This window comes from Oryza brachyantha, chromosome 10 (assembly GCF_000231095.2).
Source record: "Oryza brachyantha chromosome 10, ObraRS2, whole genome shotgun sequence".
Classification (NCBI taxonomy): domain Eukaryota; kingdom Viridiplantae; phylum Streptophyta; class Magnoliopsida; order Poales; family Poaceae; genus Oryza; species Oryza brachyantha.
In genome coordinates this window covers 9146958-9165010 of record NC_023172.2, presented here as the reverse complement: position 1 = coordinate 9165010, position 18053 = coordinate 9146958, and the positions used below count along the sequence as shown (strand labels likewise).

General features: G+C 40.9%; 2 protein-coding genes across 4 annotated transcripts; one reads left to right on the top strand and one right to left on the bottom strand.

The window, feature by feature from the left end:
• LOC102701661 (GDSL esterase/lipase At5g45910-like) lies at positions 1-3582 on the bottom strand. Its single transcript, XM_040528476.1, has 5 exons — positions 3312-3582; positions 2992-3213; positions 893-1050; positions 500-800; positions 1-401 (listed from the first exon to the last, which is right to left on the bottom strand). Exons 1-5 carry the CDS (start codon positions 3580-3582, stop codon positions 172-174), a joined length of 1182 nt encoding a protein of 393 aa, XP_040384410.1. The 3' UTR covers positions 1-171.
• Positions 3583-8950: 5368 nt separating this feature from the next.
• On the top strand, positions 8951-11991 carry LOC102706409 (signal peptide peptidase-like 1). 3 transcript variants are annotated; one of them, XM_006661677.3, is made up of 5 exons: positions 8951-9221; positions 9341-9469; positions 9940-10781; positions 11280-11480; positions 11673-11991. In XM_006661677.3, the coding sequence occupies exons 3-5, from the start codon at positions 9984-9986 to the stop codon at positions 11787-11789; spliced, it is 1116 nt and encodes a 371-aa protein (XP_006661740.1). In that variant the 5' UTR covers positions 8951-9221; positions 9341-9469; positions 9940-9983; the 3' UTR covers positions 11790-11991. The 3 variants fall into 3 exon arrangements, with proteins under 3 accessions (XP_006661740.1, XP_040383903.1, XP_015697358.1); XM_040527969.1 differs by having other exon boundaries at positions 9338-9469; positions 9946-10781; XM_015841872.2 differs by having other exon boundaries at positions 9338-9469.
• Positions 11992-18053: the final 6062 nt, after the last annotated feature.

Below are 18053 nucleotides of genomic sequence, written 5' to 3'. Positions count from 1 at the left end.
CTATTCAGCTAGATCCAATGGTAAAAAATAATTTGGTGTCTTTGAGATATTTTTTTACTTAGACCGTAGCAAATCACTGCTACGAAACAACAAAGTAAGCCGAGTCTACATTGCTTTTTTTTTTGTGTCGCATATATTGTTGACGAGTTTCTTTTCTTTTCTCTTTTTTTTTTAAGATTTTGGGTCTCTTACGGTGGTACTTGTTAGGATGGCATGGGCGACGAGTCTGTTGGTGGCCTCCGTGTAGTGGATGCCGTCCCACGAGATGGACGCCGACGGCCCGCCCGCGCACACCGTCGACCCCGCCGTGCCGCAGAACCCCGTGAAGTTGGCGTTGAAGTTGTACGGCTCGCCGCCGCCGCCGCAGCACGCCGCCAACGCCGACGACCTTCTTCCGAACCCTGCAAAATTCATTTAAAGACGCGAAGCAAATTAATTAACATCGGCCGGCGGCGAACCGGCGGGCGGCGACCATTCCGTGCGTGGTGAGTACTGTTACCGTATTTTCTGGGGGAGGCGACGGCTGCGGAGACGGGGCCGTACAGGTCGGCGTAGCGGACGACGGCGGCGCCGGGGTGGGCTCGCCGGAGCTCGCGGAGCGCCCGCTGCAGCTCGCGGTTGTGCAGCTCGGCGAGGTCGTTGAACCGCGCGATGCAGCCGGACGCCGGGTCGTAGTAGCCGCCCGCGGCGGTGGCTCCGCCGCCGCTCGGCGGCGGGAAGAGCGCGAGCATCTCCGGCTCGCAGCCGATCGGTATCATCCCGGCGACCACCACCGCCCTTGCTCCGGCGGCGATCACGTCCTGCATTTGTAGTAGCCAAGAGCCCAAGACATCTAAGCGATCGGCGGTGTCAATATATATGCAACCATAGTCGATCGAGCTCCAGAGCTTACGGCGACGGATGAACGGATGACGCCGATGATGTCGGGCACCAAGCTCGCCGCCGCGTCGACGGTGCCGTTGCCGGCGGAGAGGGCGAAGGAGTAGTCGTTGAATCCGATCTCGCCGAAGTAGAAGAGCGAGCTTGCCGCGATCGTGCGCTGCGCGTGCTCTGCATGCGGCGGTAGAAAATATTTGGTGGTAAAAACAAGTTAATTACAGGGGTACGTGGTGCACTTGTCCGATCTAAATCTAATTAAGTTATGCCAGTTGTTTGTGTTTTTTATGGGTGGAGAAGTTACAAGTCAAAACTGTACTGCGATCTGCACATGAGAATTAACTGTGGAATCCAATATTGTTGAGTAAAACAGTGTTTTCCATTGATAAATAGACACAGCACACAAACCAATTGTTCATTTATGGTCTTTCGTTTGTTTTTAAATAGAGTTTTTTTTACATCCTTAAAAAGTAGCTCAAGGTACCATATTTTTAGTGTAAAAGGTGTGGTATATTCAGATATCAAAAATTTATACTAAAATTCTTGGTAAGAAAACCTTAAGATACTTTTTTAAGGATGGTAAAAAAACCATTTTAAATATATTAAGCTTTCACCATTTTGCGAGCTTCTCAAATCATATAATACGAGTAAAATCAGGACAAATTAATAAGTTCTTTTAAGCAGAGGACACAGTTGAACATTTAAAATTATGTTTGACTATTCATTATGTTATAAAAATTACCTGGTTATCAATTATTTGGTTATAATTTAATTTATTATTAAATATGGTAAGTATGATTAATATTTTTACATATATATACACAAAACTAATAATACATATAAAAAAATTTAATAGTGTTAACTAGAGAATATATATAGATAGATAGATATATAGATAGAGAGAGAGAGGGGTAGTACACCGAAAGCCTTGGAAGGTCAGAGACAGTCAATTAAGTGAAAAGTTGACCTTTTTGTTACTTGTATGAAAAACCTACCAATCACAGTTCAATGGCCTTTGATTAAAGAAAAGTTTTCACCGGGTCAACATCTTCTAGGGATCTGTGGATGCTAACTGTTGGCGCAACTTGCAACTTGCCATGTGAAGCACTAGCTAAAGACTCGTTTCAAACGTGGAAATTAATTTTACATGACTTTTAGAAAGAGTCAGTTCTTTTCCTTTTTGAAACTAAAAGAGTTGGTTCAATTTCTCTAGTTTTAGGTTCCTCTTATTCTTGGCCGTATGTGAACGTCAAATGGAACTAATTAAATGAAATAAAATGGATCTCTCTCTATCCTCTAAATTTGTAATAAATTCATACTATTGTAAAATTAAGCGGGTCGTCCTCCTACTCCCTAATCGTCGTTCTTCCCGTAGACAAAAAAACATCCTACCTTAAAAAAAAAACTTAAACTGGCTGTCATAAGCATTTATCTGTCATTCTCTGTCTCACTGCAAGACACCAGGTTAACAATAGTAAACATTAAATTTAGAGTATACATGTATGCTATTATATCACGATGAAGTAAAGATGAGACTAGCTGGGAAATTGATTTATTTTTATCACTCGGTTGGATATTCACTCATTTCTTTCATGTTACCTAAAGAGTTTTTACAAATTAAAAAATTATATAACATGATCGATTAATATGAGATATATCACCCCACCAACATGTAAGCTGAAATTTGACTAATGCAAGTTTTAACAAAAAAATATAAATTTAATTATAAATGTGCTCATGCTAGTTTCAGTTTAATTAGTGTTTCTTTTGTAACAACTTATAAAAGTCAAATTTGAACATACATGTTTAATTGAATTTAAACTTGCATATTTATGAAATGATATATATCTTATATTAATTTATCTTATTATTTTTTTTACTATCTTCATAACTATTTAGATGACATGCAGGGGGAAAGAATGTAGAACTAAGAGATGGACGACATCCATATATTTGTTTCAAGGAACGAACAAATCATACGTGGTAAACTGCAAGAGATCGTAATTTTCCACTAAACATGCAATGCCTTGTACTCTACCAATCAATAACTACCATGGCAATGGTCACATACATGCTCATAATTACCATGACAATAGTGATAATGTGACTGCTTACCGTCGTCGGCTGCAGCGGCGAGCTGCCGCAAGACATCGTGGAACCACCTCGTCTCGTTACTGGCGAGCGACACCGGCACGAACGACGTGACCCCTCTGCCCCTCAGGAACGCCGGGTCGAGCGCCGTCGCGCCGCCCACCGCGAAGTTCGCCCCGCGCCGGAAGTCCGCCGCCGCCTTGCCGGCGAGGTACGGCGTCGGCTCCGGCAACCCCAGCGCCTCCGCTGCATCCACAAGACAGTAGCAGCACGGAATCACGACGGCGGACGTGATTGAGAGATCGTCGCGCGTCGGTCGAGCTCGCGTCGTGCTCGTGCTTTACCGAGGAAGTCGACGACGAGGCGGCCGTCGGAGGCGCGGCCGGTGGGGCGGCGGAAGTAGGTCATCCCGTAGGGCGGCCGCGTGAAGGGCCCGCCGGCGGTGGCCGGGAGGATGGCCGCGTTGCCGGTGTCGGTCAGCGAGTCCCCGAAGCTGAACACGCGAGAGCAGCGCGGCAGACGCCGGCGCCCTTCGTCGTCCGCCGCAACGGCGACGAGGAGGACGCCGAGCGCGAGCCCGGCGAGAAGACGTGGAAGTGGCGGCGGCGGCGCCATGCGTGGAAAGTCAATCAAGCTCTCTTTACACTCTTACAATAATTAGCATAGTGTAATCGAGATATTCAATTGTATATAGGGAGAGATTAGAGATGGATCGTCGTTTAACTGCAGCTGCGTGCGGAGTGGTGGTGGCAGCACGTCGTCGAAGTGTGATCAATGCCGTGAGAGGGAAGCAATATTTTTAGCATACGGGGTAGGTACACCCGTTAATCTAAATAGTCATAAAATATTATGAAACAATTTAACAAAATAGTTTAATATGAGTTATATCACTACATCAATATGCAAGTTTAAATTTAACTTCTATAAGTTGTAGCAAAAATAACAAAAACAATTATAAATATGCGTATACTTAGTTTCAGTTTTGTTTTTTTCTACAACTTGCAGAAGTCGAATTTAAACTTGCATGTTTGTAGAGTGATATAAATCATATTAATCTATCTTGTCAAATTTTTTCATATTTTTTATAACTATTTAAATAGTATGCAAGCACACAGGTGTATCTACACTCGTATCCTAAAAACTGTTTCCCGCGGTGAGAGAGATTAATTTCTTGAGCCGCCACTGCACCGCTGACTTTGATTTGGATCTCGTACACACCAACTAACATGCATGCAGAATGGAAACAGTAGGCCGTGGATGCATGATTGGAATTTTGCTTTATTTTGTTCCTTCTCTCTCTTTTTTTCTCTTCATTTTAGGGAGTTACTATTTATTAATTAAGGGTAAGTATAACAGTGGAAACTGTTATTGTCAATCTATTTGACATACAGAGACAGTGAATAGACGGTTTGTATAATGACTTATCTATTTGTTTGTCTGCAAAACATTTAATTTATCTTTCGACACATAAATCAAGGTAATCAATGGTACTAGCGAATAGACGAGACGCGGCGTATAACAGTGCTAGCGGTGTCGGTTTGGCATTGGAGCACGTACCCGTGCCGTCTCTTCACAAAGAGATGTTATGGTCGTCTGTTAGATAAGGTGGGGTTTTTCTGCAAATTTCGCAACATACAGACGGCTTAAAAACAGACCGTTGTACATGCCCTAAGATGTTCATTTACATTTATCTTCTTACATAAAAGTGTAGCTCTACGTTCTCTCATCAGTACAAAACTACAACATACACACAATAGAAATTAGGGCACAACAATCTGAAGCGCAAACAGTCTCCCCAAACAAGCCATCAAAAAAGTGGTTGGTAAAGGGAAAAAAAGATATTTTTTTACCACATGTTTGAAAAGTAACTCGAGATACCATAGTTTTTAATGTAAATATTTAGTACCTTGAGGTACACTATATTAGCAGAATTTTACACTAAAATTTTTGATACCTCAGGATACTTTTCTTAAGAATGATAAAAAATCCCTTAAAAATAGTCCACTTCTAATCATAATGTTCCACGTTCCTGATCCATCCCCAATTACAACGTTGTTTATCCCAGTTGTATAGGGCCATTAATTATTTTTCAACGGGCATGTTACTATAGTTTGAGAAAATGTTTTAGTCATTATAGTCCCTCTTGGATTAATTGCCTATATTTAACAGGATTGTGGAAGGAGTACATAGATGGGTTTTGGTTGATCATAGCTGTGACATTGTATCTGTGGTGCACCGTGCAGCCACTTGGCGATATAGAGATATCGACATCATGTTGGGATCTGCAGATCACAGTACATAAATGGTTTTGCTAATATATATAGCAATTCTCATTTTTAAGTCGATTTTTCCAACGTATATGATCTGTACGTTCAAACATGAGATGAGTTGTCTTGTTTGACTAAATTATACTATATTCGGCCCTATGCGTGCATGATATATTATTTGATTCGAATCCCTACTTATATGCACATGTATGTTATTAAACAATTAAACCAAATCAGTTATGAGAGATAGATGTGGCTTTTCTTTTATTTATTTTCCATCATTTCCTAATTCTTAATTATCACTCATATCTTTTTGCTTACGCTTATACTTATAGGCTCAACATTTGAATTTTCAACCTTAAATTTGAAGTTATATTTAGGGTTTTTCACCAAAGTTTACTTTTCAGCTTTGACGTTTAGATCACTAAGAATACGTATTAAAAATTTTATTCATAAATTATTTTTTGTTTATAAATATGTCGTGTGGCATATAAGTGACTTGTCATGAAAGAGGTACTCACGAGCACAATTTTGCTGAACCAAATACGGAACACACATTTTCCATAGCTTCGAGTGATGTTCAACTATTCTTATTATTAATGTATGATTTGATGGAGCTAGAACAAAATACAAATAGAATTGAGTTTAGGCTAATGCGAGTGCTTGAAATTAGACCAAGGGATATTTATATGGTCAAAATAAGCAAACGGTAGCTAAAAAATATTTTAGACTTCTTGGGCACCCCTTTTTCTCGAGAGCATGAGCAATGGAGGCCACAAGTAGCAGTGGTCTTAGGTTAACCATATGGGCTTAGCTCATATATAGGACACACTACCTACAATGGAGGCTACGATAAATTGTTAAATTGCTTTTGTATTTTAGGCCCCGATTATTTATACATCAGCCCAGGGATTATTCATTATTATAAAATCCATTGAAACTTATGTTTTTGATCATTTGGCACAAAGATAATTCATATGTACCATTTCTTTAGACGTCGTTTGCCGACGCTGAGCTTGCGAGCCCTCCCACCTTATCGATCGATCGGAGAGGGGGAGGTGGACGTTTCTTTAGTGAGGTCATGTTGATTTCATCAACTGTGGCTTGATTTGCTTCCTCGCCGCTTGATCTACACTCCATAGGCCTCCATTAGATTTGCTCCATGTTTCCTCGTGTCGTCATTGTTCCATTTCCACTCTCTCTCCTTCTCTCCTCTACTCAGGCCTGGACAACTGAAGCTATCGTGTCATCTGATTGACACATATACTTCTTGTAGGGTACATGCATCCCTGCATGGGCATACCCAGTGCCGTAGCTAGGAAAGAATTAGTGGGTAGTCCTGTCCAAACTTCAAAGTTTCAATTTAACGTGACATAAAAAAACATCACAATTCCATGTATAGGTACACATTTAAGTTAAAATATGATAGAATATTGAAATACTACCTCTGTCCCATTATAACTTCATTTTCAGTTTTTTGGTACAATGTTTTGACTCTTTGTCTTATTTGAAATTTTTGCGATTGATATTTTTATTGTTACTAGATGATAAAATATGAATATTACTTTATGCATGACTAATTTTTTTAAGTTTTTGTACAAATTTTTCAAATAAAACGAATGGTTAAACGTTGGATACGGAAAAACGAAAAATGAGGTTATTATGAGACGGAGGTAGTAACATTTTACGACATCGAAAAATTAAGTTTGAATTGTTAAAATATCTCTTTTCCTTCACATATTTTACTTAAATAAAAATAGTCCAAAACAAATCCTATAATAACAAGTGGAGTAAATCATAAGATGGTGTAACAATGAAATAGTATTTTATTCGAGCATGAGCAGTATCATAATTGCAATCGATTGGATTGGAAACGAATGTAATTAGAGAGAACTGAGTAGTGGCTTATTTATGTTACTAACCTACTGTGAGAGTTAACAGAGAGACAGTAGAGAGGCTGAGCGCCCAGCGGAGAGGGAGCTGCGCAGGGCGGACGGGGCGGCTGGCGTCGGACAGCGGGGCAAAGCCGCGCAGGGCCATGACAGACCGGGGCCGCAGCGCGACGGCCGACGAGCAGCGCCACAGCGGGACGCGGACGCTGGGCGAGCAAGTGAGGGTCGCGGGGCTGCGGTCCACGCCCAGCGCCGAGGCGGACTAGGCGGGCAGTGGTGGGTGCAGATTCAGGGTTGCAGGGAGAGGCGCCGCTGCCACTGCTATGCTCACTGCTCCATGCCTCGGCGCGTGCGGCTGCAAACCCTCGCCTTTCTTTAATTTATTCCGAGCTGTGCGACGTCGCTGGGGTCCCGTTATTGCGCCGCCCCTGGGCATACCTCCATCCTCACTAGTGTGCAGTGAATATTGAACTGAGACGGGATGAAATCATCCTTCATAGAGGAGCATTGGGCATCACCTTACTAGCTCCGCCTCCAATTACAATGATGCGTGATATGTGGATATCTCTAAATGCGATGAAAACACAAGTAATATTGAATTGGACTTTTGCATTAGCAACGACTGATTTTTGTTTTAGGTAACGGCGGTGCATGCATCCAAGAAAAAGGAGTACGACCAGCCTTCCTCAGATTCTTGCTATTTGGCTTGCATAATGCAATAACGATATCTACTGACAACAGTGGCATGGAGGCGTCCCTAGTTCATGAGCAATGGCTACATCGAGGCCTCTCCATAGCTCATGGATGATGACAACTAGCGATGGAGCCCATCGATAGTTCACAAGCAACATTTAGATTTTAATATGATCAAAGCTTAAATATAAATAGTAGTTGTTATTGACTACTCCGTCCGTCCTTTGATACAAATGATTCTAGATTAAACTAATATTAAGAAAAAATATTATAATACTCCTCGTCGTATAGAAAGTAAAGAGTGACTAAGGGGTAAATAAATAAGAATTAATATAAGCCATAAAACAATATAATGTTGAAATGAATAGACTAATAGACTAATACCTAGATATTAAATCTGATACACATATTTTTCATATCTGATACCTATATCAGATCATATTGTTCTCCAACATTATACCATTCCAAAGACTCAAAAATTAAATGTGGAATCATTGTTCACTCATATACTAGAAAAGAAAGAAAATTACGTGAGACATCTGTGTACGACTCAAAAAGGTTCCACTTCTCGATTGCCACGTGTCCAGCACATATCTTTTACCTCTAGCTCAATTACCCAAAATTTCTTCTTCTCTCTTATTCGCTTTAGCTAGAGCCATAACTCTAAGATTCGTGCGAATACATGACCGTAGATAAGGCAAGTCTTTCTAAACATAGAAAGAACATAGATGCCGTACTTATTTTCTTACAAACTACTCTGTAGAAAACTACGGAGGGAGTACTCCTCCATCCCAAAATAAATCAAATTTTTAGTTTTTACAGTTTTTAGATATATGTTTGACTCTTCGTCTTATTAAAAAATTTATGATTAATATTTTTATTTTTATTAGATGATAAACCATAAATATTACTTTATATGTAACTAATTCTTTTAAAATTTCTTAAATTTTTTTAAATAATACCGATGGTCAAACACTTAAAAAAAATTACAAGTTGGTCTTTTGAAGCACATAGGGAGTATGGAGGAGTGGATGGAGTACTTTTATCCGGTACAGGATGCAATTTACTGTGGTGCCCCTTGGCCCCACTCTCCCGTCTGACGGCGGCGCACTCACCTCACCCGACCCCGAGCTCGCGTCGCATGGTGGGGGCCCGCTTGCGAAGTGGGAGGAGGAGCTAGAGCAGGGAGTCGACTCCTCTTCTCCGCCCGCGCCGGCGGCTTCCCTCGCCTGCGCCTCCCAGGGCTCGTCGGACCAAGAGGGGCTCGGATCCTGACCTCCTCCTCTTCCGCATGCTTTTTACCCGGATCTGATCTGATTGATATCTCCGGTTAAAAAAGAAGAAAAAAAGGCGAGAGATCGGAGGTTGCAAGACGGAGAGGTGGAATTCGCGCGACATCTCGGTAAAAGTTCTCTTCTTTTTTACTTGCGAATTCGGTTCTCTTCTGTCAGGATCGGCCGCTGGCTGTTCCCCCTTGTGATTGCTCTAAATTTGCCTCCTTTTCTTTGCTCTGTGTAGTAGCCACCAGATAGCGCTGTTCCTGCAACCAGATCTACAGCGCCGCCGCGCCCCCGAGTCGTCGGAATCGATTTGGGCGCCGTTGGCATCGACTTCATCAACGGCCGGGCGAGCTCCCGGTTCCATTCCACGGTGATGAACCCCCCCCCCCCCCCCCCGCGCACGCTATTTCTCATTCCCAGAATCAATAAACCCTGGATTATATTTCCTCAATACTCGTTTTTGTCCATTTTCACCTGCTAAAATGGAATGAAAATAACAGGAGTAAATTATGTTTTATATTCCCTCTGGTCAAAAATATTTGTAGTTTAGCATGCGATTTAGTCAAACTTGTAAAATTCTAACAACTAATTTTTTTTGTTACGGATGGTTTATAAAAACGAGCAAGTTTATGATATTTTGGTAGTACCTTTCGAGGAAAATCTGTATATATCATTTGTTTTGCATTTAAACTAAGTATTTAAGAAATAATTGGTTATTGGAATTTTAGAAGTTTTTACCAAATCTTGTCCTAAACAAAACAAATATTTTTGACCGGAGAGAGTACGTTTGTTTTAGCTATCCTTGATGCTTACTACTAGTAAACTTTACTGTCTATCTAGGTATAGTAGGTGGGAGAAGCCTTGGCAAGGGAGAGTGTGCTACTATGGAATCCCTGTGGAAGCTCAGCTACTTGCTCGAACCAGCATCGCTTGCTCTAATTGTGACCGCCATTTCTGTTGCCTATGCATCGGCATCACGTGCTCTAGAACATGGGAAAGAGATGGAGAGGAACTTGGACTTCTCTGAGGCTTCGATCACGCTTGATCAGTCGCAGGCGCTCATGATCCCCCTTGCGAGTTCTTGCAGCCTGTTGCTGATGTTCTATTTGTTCTCATCCGTATCACACCTGGTTACCGCCTTTACCGCTGTGGCATCGGCAATGGCACTCTTCTTCTGTCTGTCTCCCTATATAGCATATGTCAAGTCACGTTTCAGTATGGGGGATCCTTTTGTGTCAAGGTGCTGTTCGAAGTCATTTACCCGGTTGCAAGGCTTGCTGATTCTGATCTGCATATGCACGGTGGTTGCCTGGTTGGTATCAGGTCACTGGTTGTTAAATAACCTACTGGGGATTTCCATATGCATAGCATTTGTCAGCCATGTGAGGCTTCCCAACATAAAGATTTGTGCATTGCTTCTTGTTTGCCTGTTTGTGTACGATGTTTTCTGGGTATTCTTCTCAGAGAGGTTTTTTGGAGCAAATGTTATGGTGTCTGTCGCCACCCAGAAGGCATCTAACCCAGTTCACACGGTAGCAAACAAGCTCAGTCTGCCTGGCTTGCAGCTGATTACAAAGAAGCTAGAACTTCCAGTCAAGCTTGTCTTCCCCAGGAGTTTGATGGGTGGGCTTGCTCCAGGAAGCAGTCCTGGGGACTACATGATGCTTGGTCTTGGAGACATGGTAAGTTTAATTTAAGTTTTGCACGGACATAGTAAGAATGAGGATAGGGTCACTCACTGTTTAAAGGAAAAAAGACCTTATAGCAATGCAATAATTCTATTCATTGTAACTTGAGATTAGTATCTTTATGCAGCAGCTCTTTTTTGAAGGCTTCAGATGTACAATTAGCTAAACCATGACTGCTCAGCCAGATTTTGAGTATTCAAATTTCTGTAAACATTTTGCTGTGACAAGCAAAATAATTTCTATCACAGCATTGTTGTAGGTTTGCATAGTCACATACTGTGTGATAGACATCATATTCTACAAAGATATTTGCATATCAACCTTGATATTTTCATATGAATTAGTTGCATGACTCAAATTCCTCAAAGATATGATTTTTGTGGAAGGCTACAACATTCATATCACTCTTTGCTCATGCTTCTATTGATACTGTCCACTGACAGTCAACTGGTGATAATTCCATTTTAATTAGTTCTTCACTTGTGTGCATAGGCCATTCCAGGGATGCTTCTAGCTCTTGTGCTCTCGTTCGATCACCGGAAGATCAAAGACATGAGTGTTTCACAGGACATGCCTCCCTCAAAACAGCGGAAATATGTATGGTATGCACTAACAGGTTATGGTATTGGCTTGGTAACTGCTTTGGCTGCTGGGATCTTATCCCAGTCTCCTCAACCTGCTCTACTCTACCTGGTATGTGTTGTCTGGTGATAGAACAACTTTTCATACATCATTACTGTATCATCCTTGTCCTACTGAATTATGTTTTCCTGACTTTGTACATTGGCTAATATTAAATTTGGTTGAATCAGATCTTGTATAGCTACAATGCCACACTTGTGGTGTCTACTATATGCTTTTCTGACAAGAGTTTGGTGACTTCAGGTGCCATCAACGCTTGGTCCTGTTATGTACATGTCATGGTTGAGGAACGAACTATGGGAGCTATGGGAAGGATCCAGGCCAATTCTAAACGATAAAGCTCATTTGTTGGAGGTCTGAGATACAACAGGTGGTTGTGAAGAAGGTCTCGACCTCCATGATGTAATCTGATTAAGATTTGTTTCAGCCCTTCATAGTCTAAAGGAGAATATTTATAAGCTAGAATGCAGCAAGCAATGTAAGGTTATACCCTATTGTTCTCACAAGAGGGAACAAGATGTATCACTTAATAACAATAATATAGAAGGTCTCTTTCGTTTCATGGCTTCCATCGTTCAATTCTGTCGTTGACTCATGTCAATTACTTGAATGCTGACGCAGTGCAGTAGCTGGTGGCAACAGTGATCAATTGGCATAGTAGTGTTCATGTTTCCTCTCTGCATAAATAGTGGAAGTCCACAGATGCATTTTCCAGAACTACCATCTGCATTAGAGCCGGCAGGACCGCCCACCGCTGCCGCCTGAGCACCTCATCTTCACTCTGCATCCACAAGGTGAGGAACTCTCCTCTCTCTCTCTGATTTGTTATTTTTCGCAAAGGTGACCGTTTCTGAATACCTATGGAGCAACTGTGTATATGCCATGCTCATGGAGCAATTGTTTGTATGCTCATAGTTGATATATTATTCATTTTAAAATGTGCTTAGATCTTTGATCCGTCTAGTTTGCATCGTAGAATAGGCAACACAACAAGTTAAATACTAGTTTGGCATATATCAGTAACCGACTGATGTTCTAGACTTCTAGTTGCTTGCAAATAGTTTGCAAATCATGATCAGACCAGTCGGTTCAGTACAATCCAAATGGCCTAACTAGATCATAACTGAAGGCAGCCATATATGACTTCTGTGGCATATACTACCTCCGTCCTTAAATATTTGACGCTGTTGATTTTTTTATACACGTTTGACCATTTGTCTTATTCAAAAAATTTATATAATTATTAGTTATTTTTATATTATTTCATTTATTTTTAAGTATACTTTTATGCATATATATAGCTTTACATATTTTGCAAAAGTTTTTGAACAAAATGAATGATCAAATGTATATAAAAAAGTCAACGGCGTTAAACGTTTAGGGACGGAGAGAGTATATGTTACCATAAGAATGATGCTAACTTCTGTTGTTTTCATTATTTTGTTCTCACTTTCAGCTCTTGTTATGCATTGCAATTTCTAATCGCACCCATCGTTCTATGATTCCGTTCATGGGTGCCTGTACAAATTATTCATCTTCATCTAGCTGTCTACATTTGGCGAACATTCTTTTTGGCTACAAGGTCAGATCCTAGAATTTCTGAATGATCGTGTTGTTAGTTTCTGTTTTGATCTTCTGTTGCAGAATGTACTGCTTGTGCATTTGCCATCCGAGTAGACTTTAACTTGCAAAACTACTTGCGATGTTTCTTTGTATTTTGTTATACCACTGTATGTTCAAGCTTCTAATTACTACTCCCTCCATCCCTAAATGTTTAACGCCGTTGACTTTTTTATACACGTTGATCGTTCGTCTTATTCAAAAAATTTACTTAATTATTAATTATTTTTATATCATTCATGTATTGTTAAATATATTTTTATGCATATATATAGCTTTACATATTTGACAAATTTTTTTAATAAAACGAATGATCAAACGTGTATAAAAAAATCAACGGCGTCAAATATTTAGGGACGGAGGTAGTATATCTTTAATCTCTTTCATGAAACACGGTAGATCATTGCTTGCTGATTCAAATGGATAGCGAAAATATCACGCTTACTGATTCAGGTGAAGAATAAGATGATGAAGAGATGATGTTGCTAATCTTTCCAATACTACATTTAACATATGTTAGACCAAGAAAAATGTCATGTCATACTTCAAAACTGACTGACCATCCGGGGTGATGCTTTAACAACCTTAGGGTGGAACCTCTCATATCTTTCAATCACTTTTAAATCATCTTAGGTTAAAAACCTTCTTTAAAATACAAGAGGTGTTACTGTATAGGAGCAATTAGGCATGTTTCTGTTTATGCTATCAAGGAATGCTAGTTTTGGAGACCTAACAAATAAATTCCAGCTACGAGTGTTATAAGTATGGCACACCTTATAATATTATATTCGTGAACATATGGGAATACCGTGTATCTTATTAACTCTACATGGGGATCTACATGTTTCTTAGTCAAATACAATTAAGCAAGCTAATTGTATTGGGGTAGGGCTTTCCTTGGTCTAGGTTCGGTTCGGGTACAAGGTATGATTAACATCCGAATCCTACTATCTACTATGAGAAGGAATGATTTTGCGGTGTAAATACAATGACCCCCTAGGCAGAGGGGAACAGAAAGAAGGAATACACAAGTGCCTATATCGAGATCGAGTCCACATAATCCCATTGACTTCGTCGACATCTAGGTTATGGTAGTCTAGTTGGGAGATGAGTCCCCATCTTGTACTCTAGTATATATCACCAACTTCATGCAAAGAGCAAAATAGGCTTTGACTAACTGGATTAAGACTATTACTTGACATCAGGGGGCCTGAACTAGTATATATTGTGTATCTACTCTATCGTATACCCTAGTATCAACCGAACCCTACACCCTCAAATATCAAAGTCGAAACTCTGTCCAGTGATAATTGGCACGCCAGATAAGGGGCAGTTGATATTCCTAAGGTATTTGTCGAATAGAACCTCAAGAGACGACAGGTCCAACATGGAGCCCAACAACGACTTAGGGTCGGGAGATCGAACCCAACCACCTATTGCTCCACTTCAGATCAGAACCTTAACCATCTCAATGACTTCAAAGCTGCTGGACTTGCATGTGATCGTCATGAAGCCAAAAGTTGGGGCGGTCAAAACCCGCTCCACCAAGAATTTTTTAAACATTTTTAATAAACCTCCAGGTAACTAATTTGACTCTAATCCAGTAGAAATACTGTTATATTGAGACGGATGGAGCCGTAATTAATTACTCACTCAATACAGTTAGTTTTGTGCGCTGTGTTCGAATCCTGTTAGTACGCTTTTCAAACTACTATTTCGTGCAAAAATTTTTTATATAAAAATTGTTTTAGAAGATCAAATAAATCTATTTTTAAAATTTTTAATGAGTAATACTTAATTAATCATATACTAATTACGTTTATCGTTTTCCGTGCAGCAAATTGGATTTTGCAACCCGCTGCTTCGAACGCAGCCTGTAGGTGGGAGTCGTCCGTGATCAGTCAGGTAACAATACAAATAAGGGGTGTAGTTTTATGTAATTTACTTCCATTATCATGATCATGAACTGGCTAGTGTGCACTTGTCGTCCAAACAGTTTACATTACAGCGACCTGGCTATTGTCTCATCAGTCGAGTGAACTTGACAGTGTCGTAGAAAAAGACGGATTGGACACCGGAACTACGAACCTGTCAAGTGTTAACCACCCCTGTGTAATGCATCGCGTCTCACGACACGTATTTAATTGGATTGGCCGATGGTTGGTAATGAGTCCGTAACCATGAGTACTCTTTCGTAACCCAAACTCATCACTTACATACTTTTATCTTAAAAATCTATATTAATTTATCTCATTTTTTTTAATCTAGTCTTTAAATTTTAGGAAAAAAGCAAAATCACGGTGTACCGTGCCGTAAGACGGATAGAATATAATGCCCGTACTAACCATACACACACGCCACGCCATGCGAGCCGTGTGCAGCTGTATTCCTTCTCTGTGTTGTGTCCCTCACACGTATAAGCTTTTCTCTCTTTGGTCAAGACTATCTGTTGGCTCGGCTTGTGAAAGTCAGCACACTTCTGTGATCATAGGTCAGCATGACAGCGCAAGAAGAACGTGTAGTCGTGTGTGCTGTGGGGGACGGGACGGTTTTACAGCACTAACAACCGCTCAACCTGTTACTTGGGTTGGATTTCTTTTCTTTTTTTAATTTATCTTTTTCGTTAGAATTAATGTTTTTAAGGTATAATTTATATTTTAATATTCTTCTTCTACCGATGATTATTATCGATACCATCCTTTTATCAGTTATTACTGACGGTATATGAGCCAATACCACCCTAGTATCAATCGGTACCAATAGAGTATCAACTCGTATTGGTGTGGTATTAGATCTCATACCGGTGATGTATTATCTTTGGTTTCTCGTATGAATCATCTCGTTCTAGAATGAGATATCGTACGATAATAGTCCCCTAAATTTTTTGATAAAAAAGATTAGTCCCATTACCACCCCTATCCATCTCCTTCCTTTTCCGTCTTTGTCTTTCTCCTTGCCCTTTTTCCTCGTTTTCTTTTGTTGAGCTAAACCAAAAAGTGGAAGGCGGCAACTATGAGTTTGACTAGCAATGACGATAGCGAGAAAAGCAGAGAAAGGGTCAGGCTTGGTACGGTCGACCCAGGTATCGGTGGCCTCAAAATCCTAGAGCGACATGACGGCCTCCTCTACTTGTGCGCTTGTCGGTGGGTGATCTATTTTAGTAGCGACAAGGAATAGAATGCACCATACCTCTTGCCGCATCTACTCGTATTTGACCTCCCCCACTAGTCGAAGAGGACATGGTTTGCCGTCTAGATTTGCCAACGCGGATAGGAGCAACTCGATAACAAAAACGACGAACATGACTCCGAGCACTCCTACGCCTAGCCTACTCAAGGTCAAGCTTGCCACGACTCACCCTAAGATCCTCCCGCTGACCTAAGAGGAGGGGGTTGATGGAGACACCTAGGGCTCTTAGGAGTAGAATCAAAGAGCGAGGGTCCCTGTTATTGCCGTCTGCCACCCTCCTTGCCCTTCCTTTTCCCATTTCGCTATTGCCGTTGTTGTTGAATAGTCCCACATTGGTTGTGGAGGGGCAAAGGACCTAGGATATAAGTGGGGGAGCCCCTTACCTTAATGGCTAGCTTTTGAGGTGGGAAAGATCATTTACGATCCTACAAGTGGTATCAGAGCCTGGCTAGTTTAACATCTCTGGCCCGATGGACAAAGTGTGTGAAGGCTTAATGGACCGTAAGGTGTCTGCGGGGATGCGGGGCCTGTATACCTAATGGACCGTGGGCTGGTGGTAGCCCGAAAACGGTGAAGGGGCAGTGAAGAGCTTAAGGGACACTAATGTGTGAAGGGAGAGATTGTTGAATAGTCCCACATTGGTTGTGGAGGGGCAAAAGATCTAGGATATAAGTGGAGGAGCCTCTCATCTCAATGGTTAGCTTTTGAGGTGAAAAAGACCATTTACGATCCTATAGTTGTTGCACGATGGGAGAACGAAGTTAGAAGATGGAAAAGGGAAGGAGATGGATAAAAACATGACAACAGATGGACAATTCCAACTTTGTAAAATTCCAGTGGTATGCAGCCGATATCATGAATAGTAATAGTATTTTTCCAATTCAGCAAATTTACAATGATATAGATCTAATTAACCTAATAAATAAGCCCATGTTAGCTTAGCCCTGACACAAGTTAGGCTACCATAGCCTCCAAATTCAAAGTTAGCCGAGTCCTGGTACAAGTATTGAACGATAGTAGTTGCAAGTAAAGAAATGATATGTTTAGAAAATAAAAAGGAACCAAGATTTAAAATCATCATGTTTGCATGTAGCTGCGTGTGTTGCAAGCACAGCTAGCAGCTAGCAACTAAACAGGTTTGGGAATAACAAGATTAGCGGCAAATTAGTTAGGAGAATGCAGCATTAGTGGAGCACGTTGTGGCGGGCTCACGATCAGCTAGCTCGGAGGAGCGATCCTGGTGCGTAAGACGCGCGCGCAGATCGATCGTGGCATGAGTTAGTGGCTCTGGCTCGTAGTCGTGTGTGCGACCCGGCCGGCAGTTAGCCATGTGCATGTATGCAAGGCTATATAAACCGTGTAATCATAGGGCAGCAGCAATACAGTGAAAAAAAAAAAGAAAACATAAGTGGTGTTCGTCGCCAGTGTGTTTTGAGTGTGTATCTCCTCTAGTTTTGCCGCTGTCGTGTCGTGTGTGTACACTCGCGTGAGTTTTTGTCGGAGATGGAACGTCGCTCCCCGGTAGTTTGTTTTATGGGTAGGGCCTACTTGTCGAATACAGTGGTGAGAAATTAGTCGAAGGAAAAGATGGAAATAAATTTGAATAGAAAACAATTGACGGGACGATTACTACCGTAAAACAAAAGCAATTAATGAGGCAAATAGTATCGTGGAAGTGCTAGAAATTCTTATATTATTATGTAGCAATTATTAAATCATAGAAACTATTATATTTTGAAACATAAATGCAAACTGTATATATAATTATGTGATACTATCTCTGTTTCATATCTCTATTTCTGTTTCATAGTATAT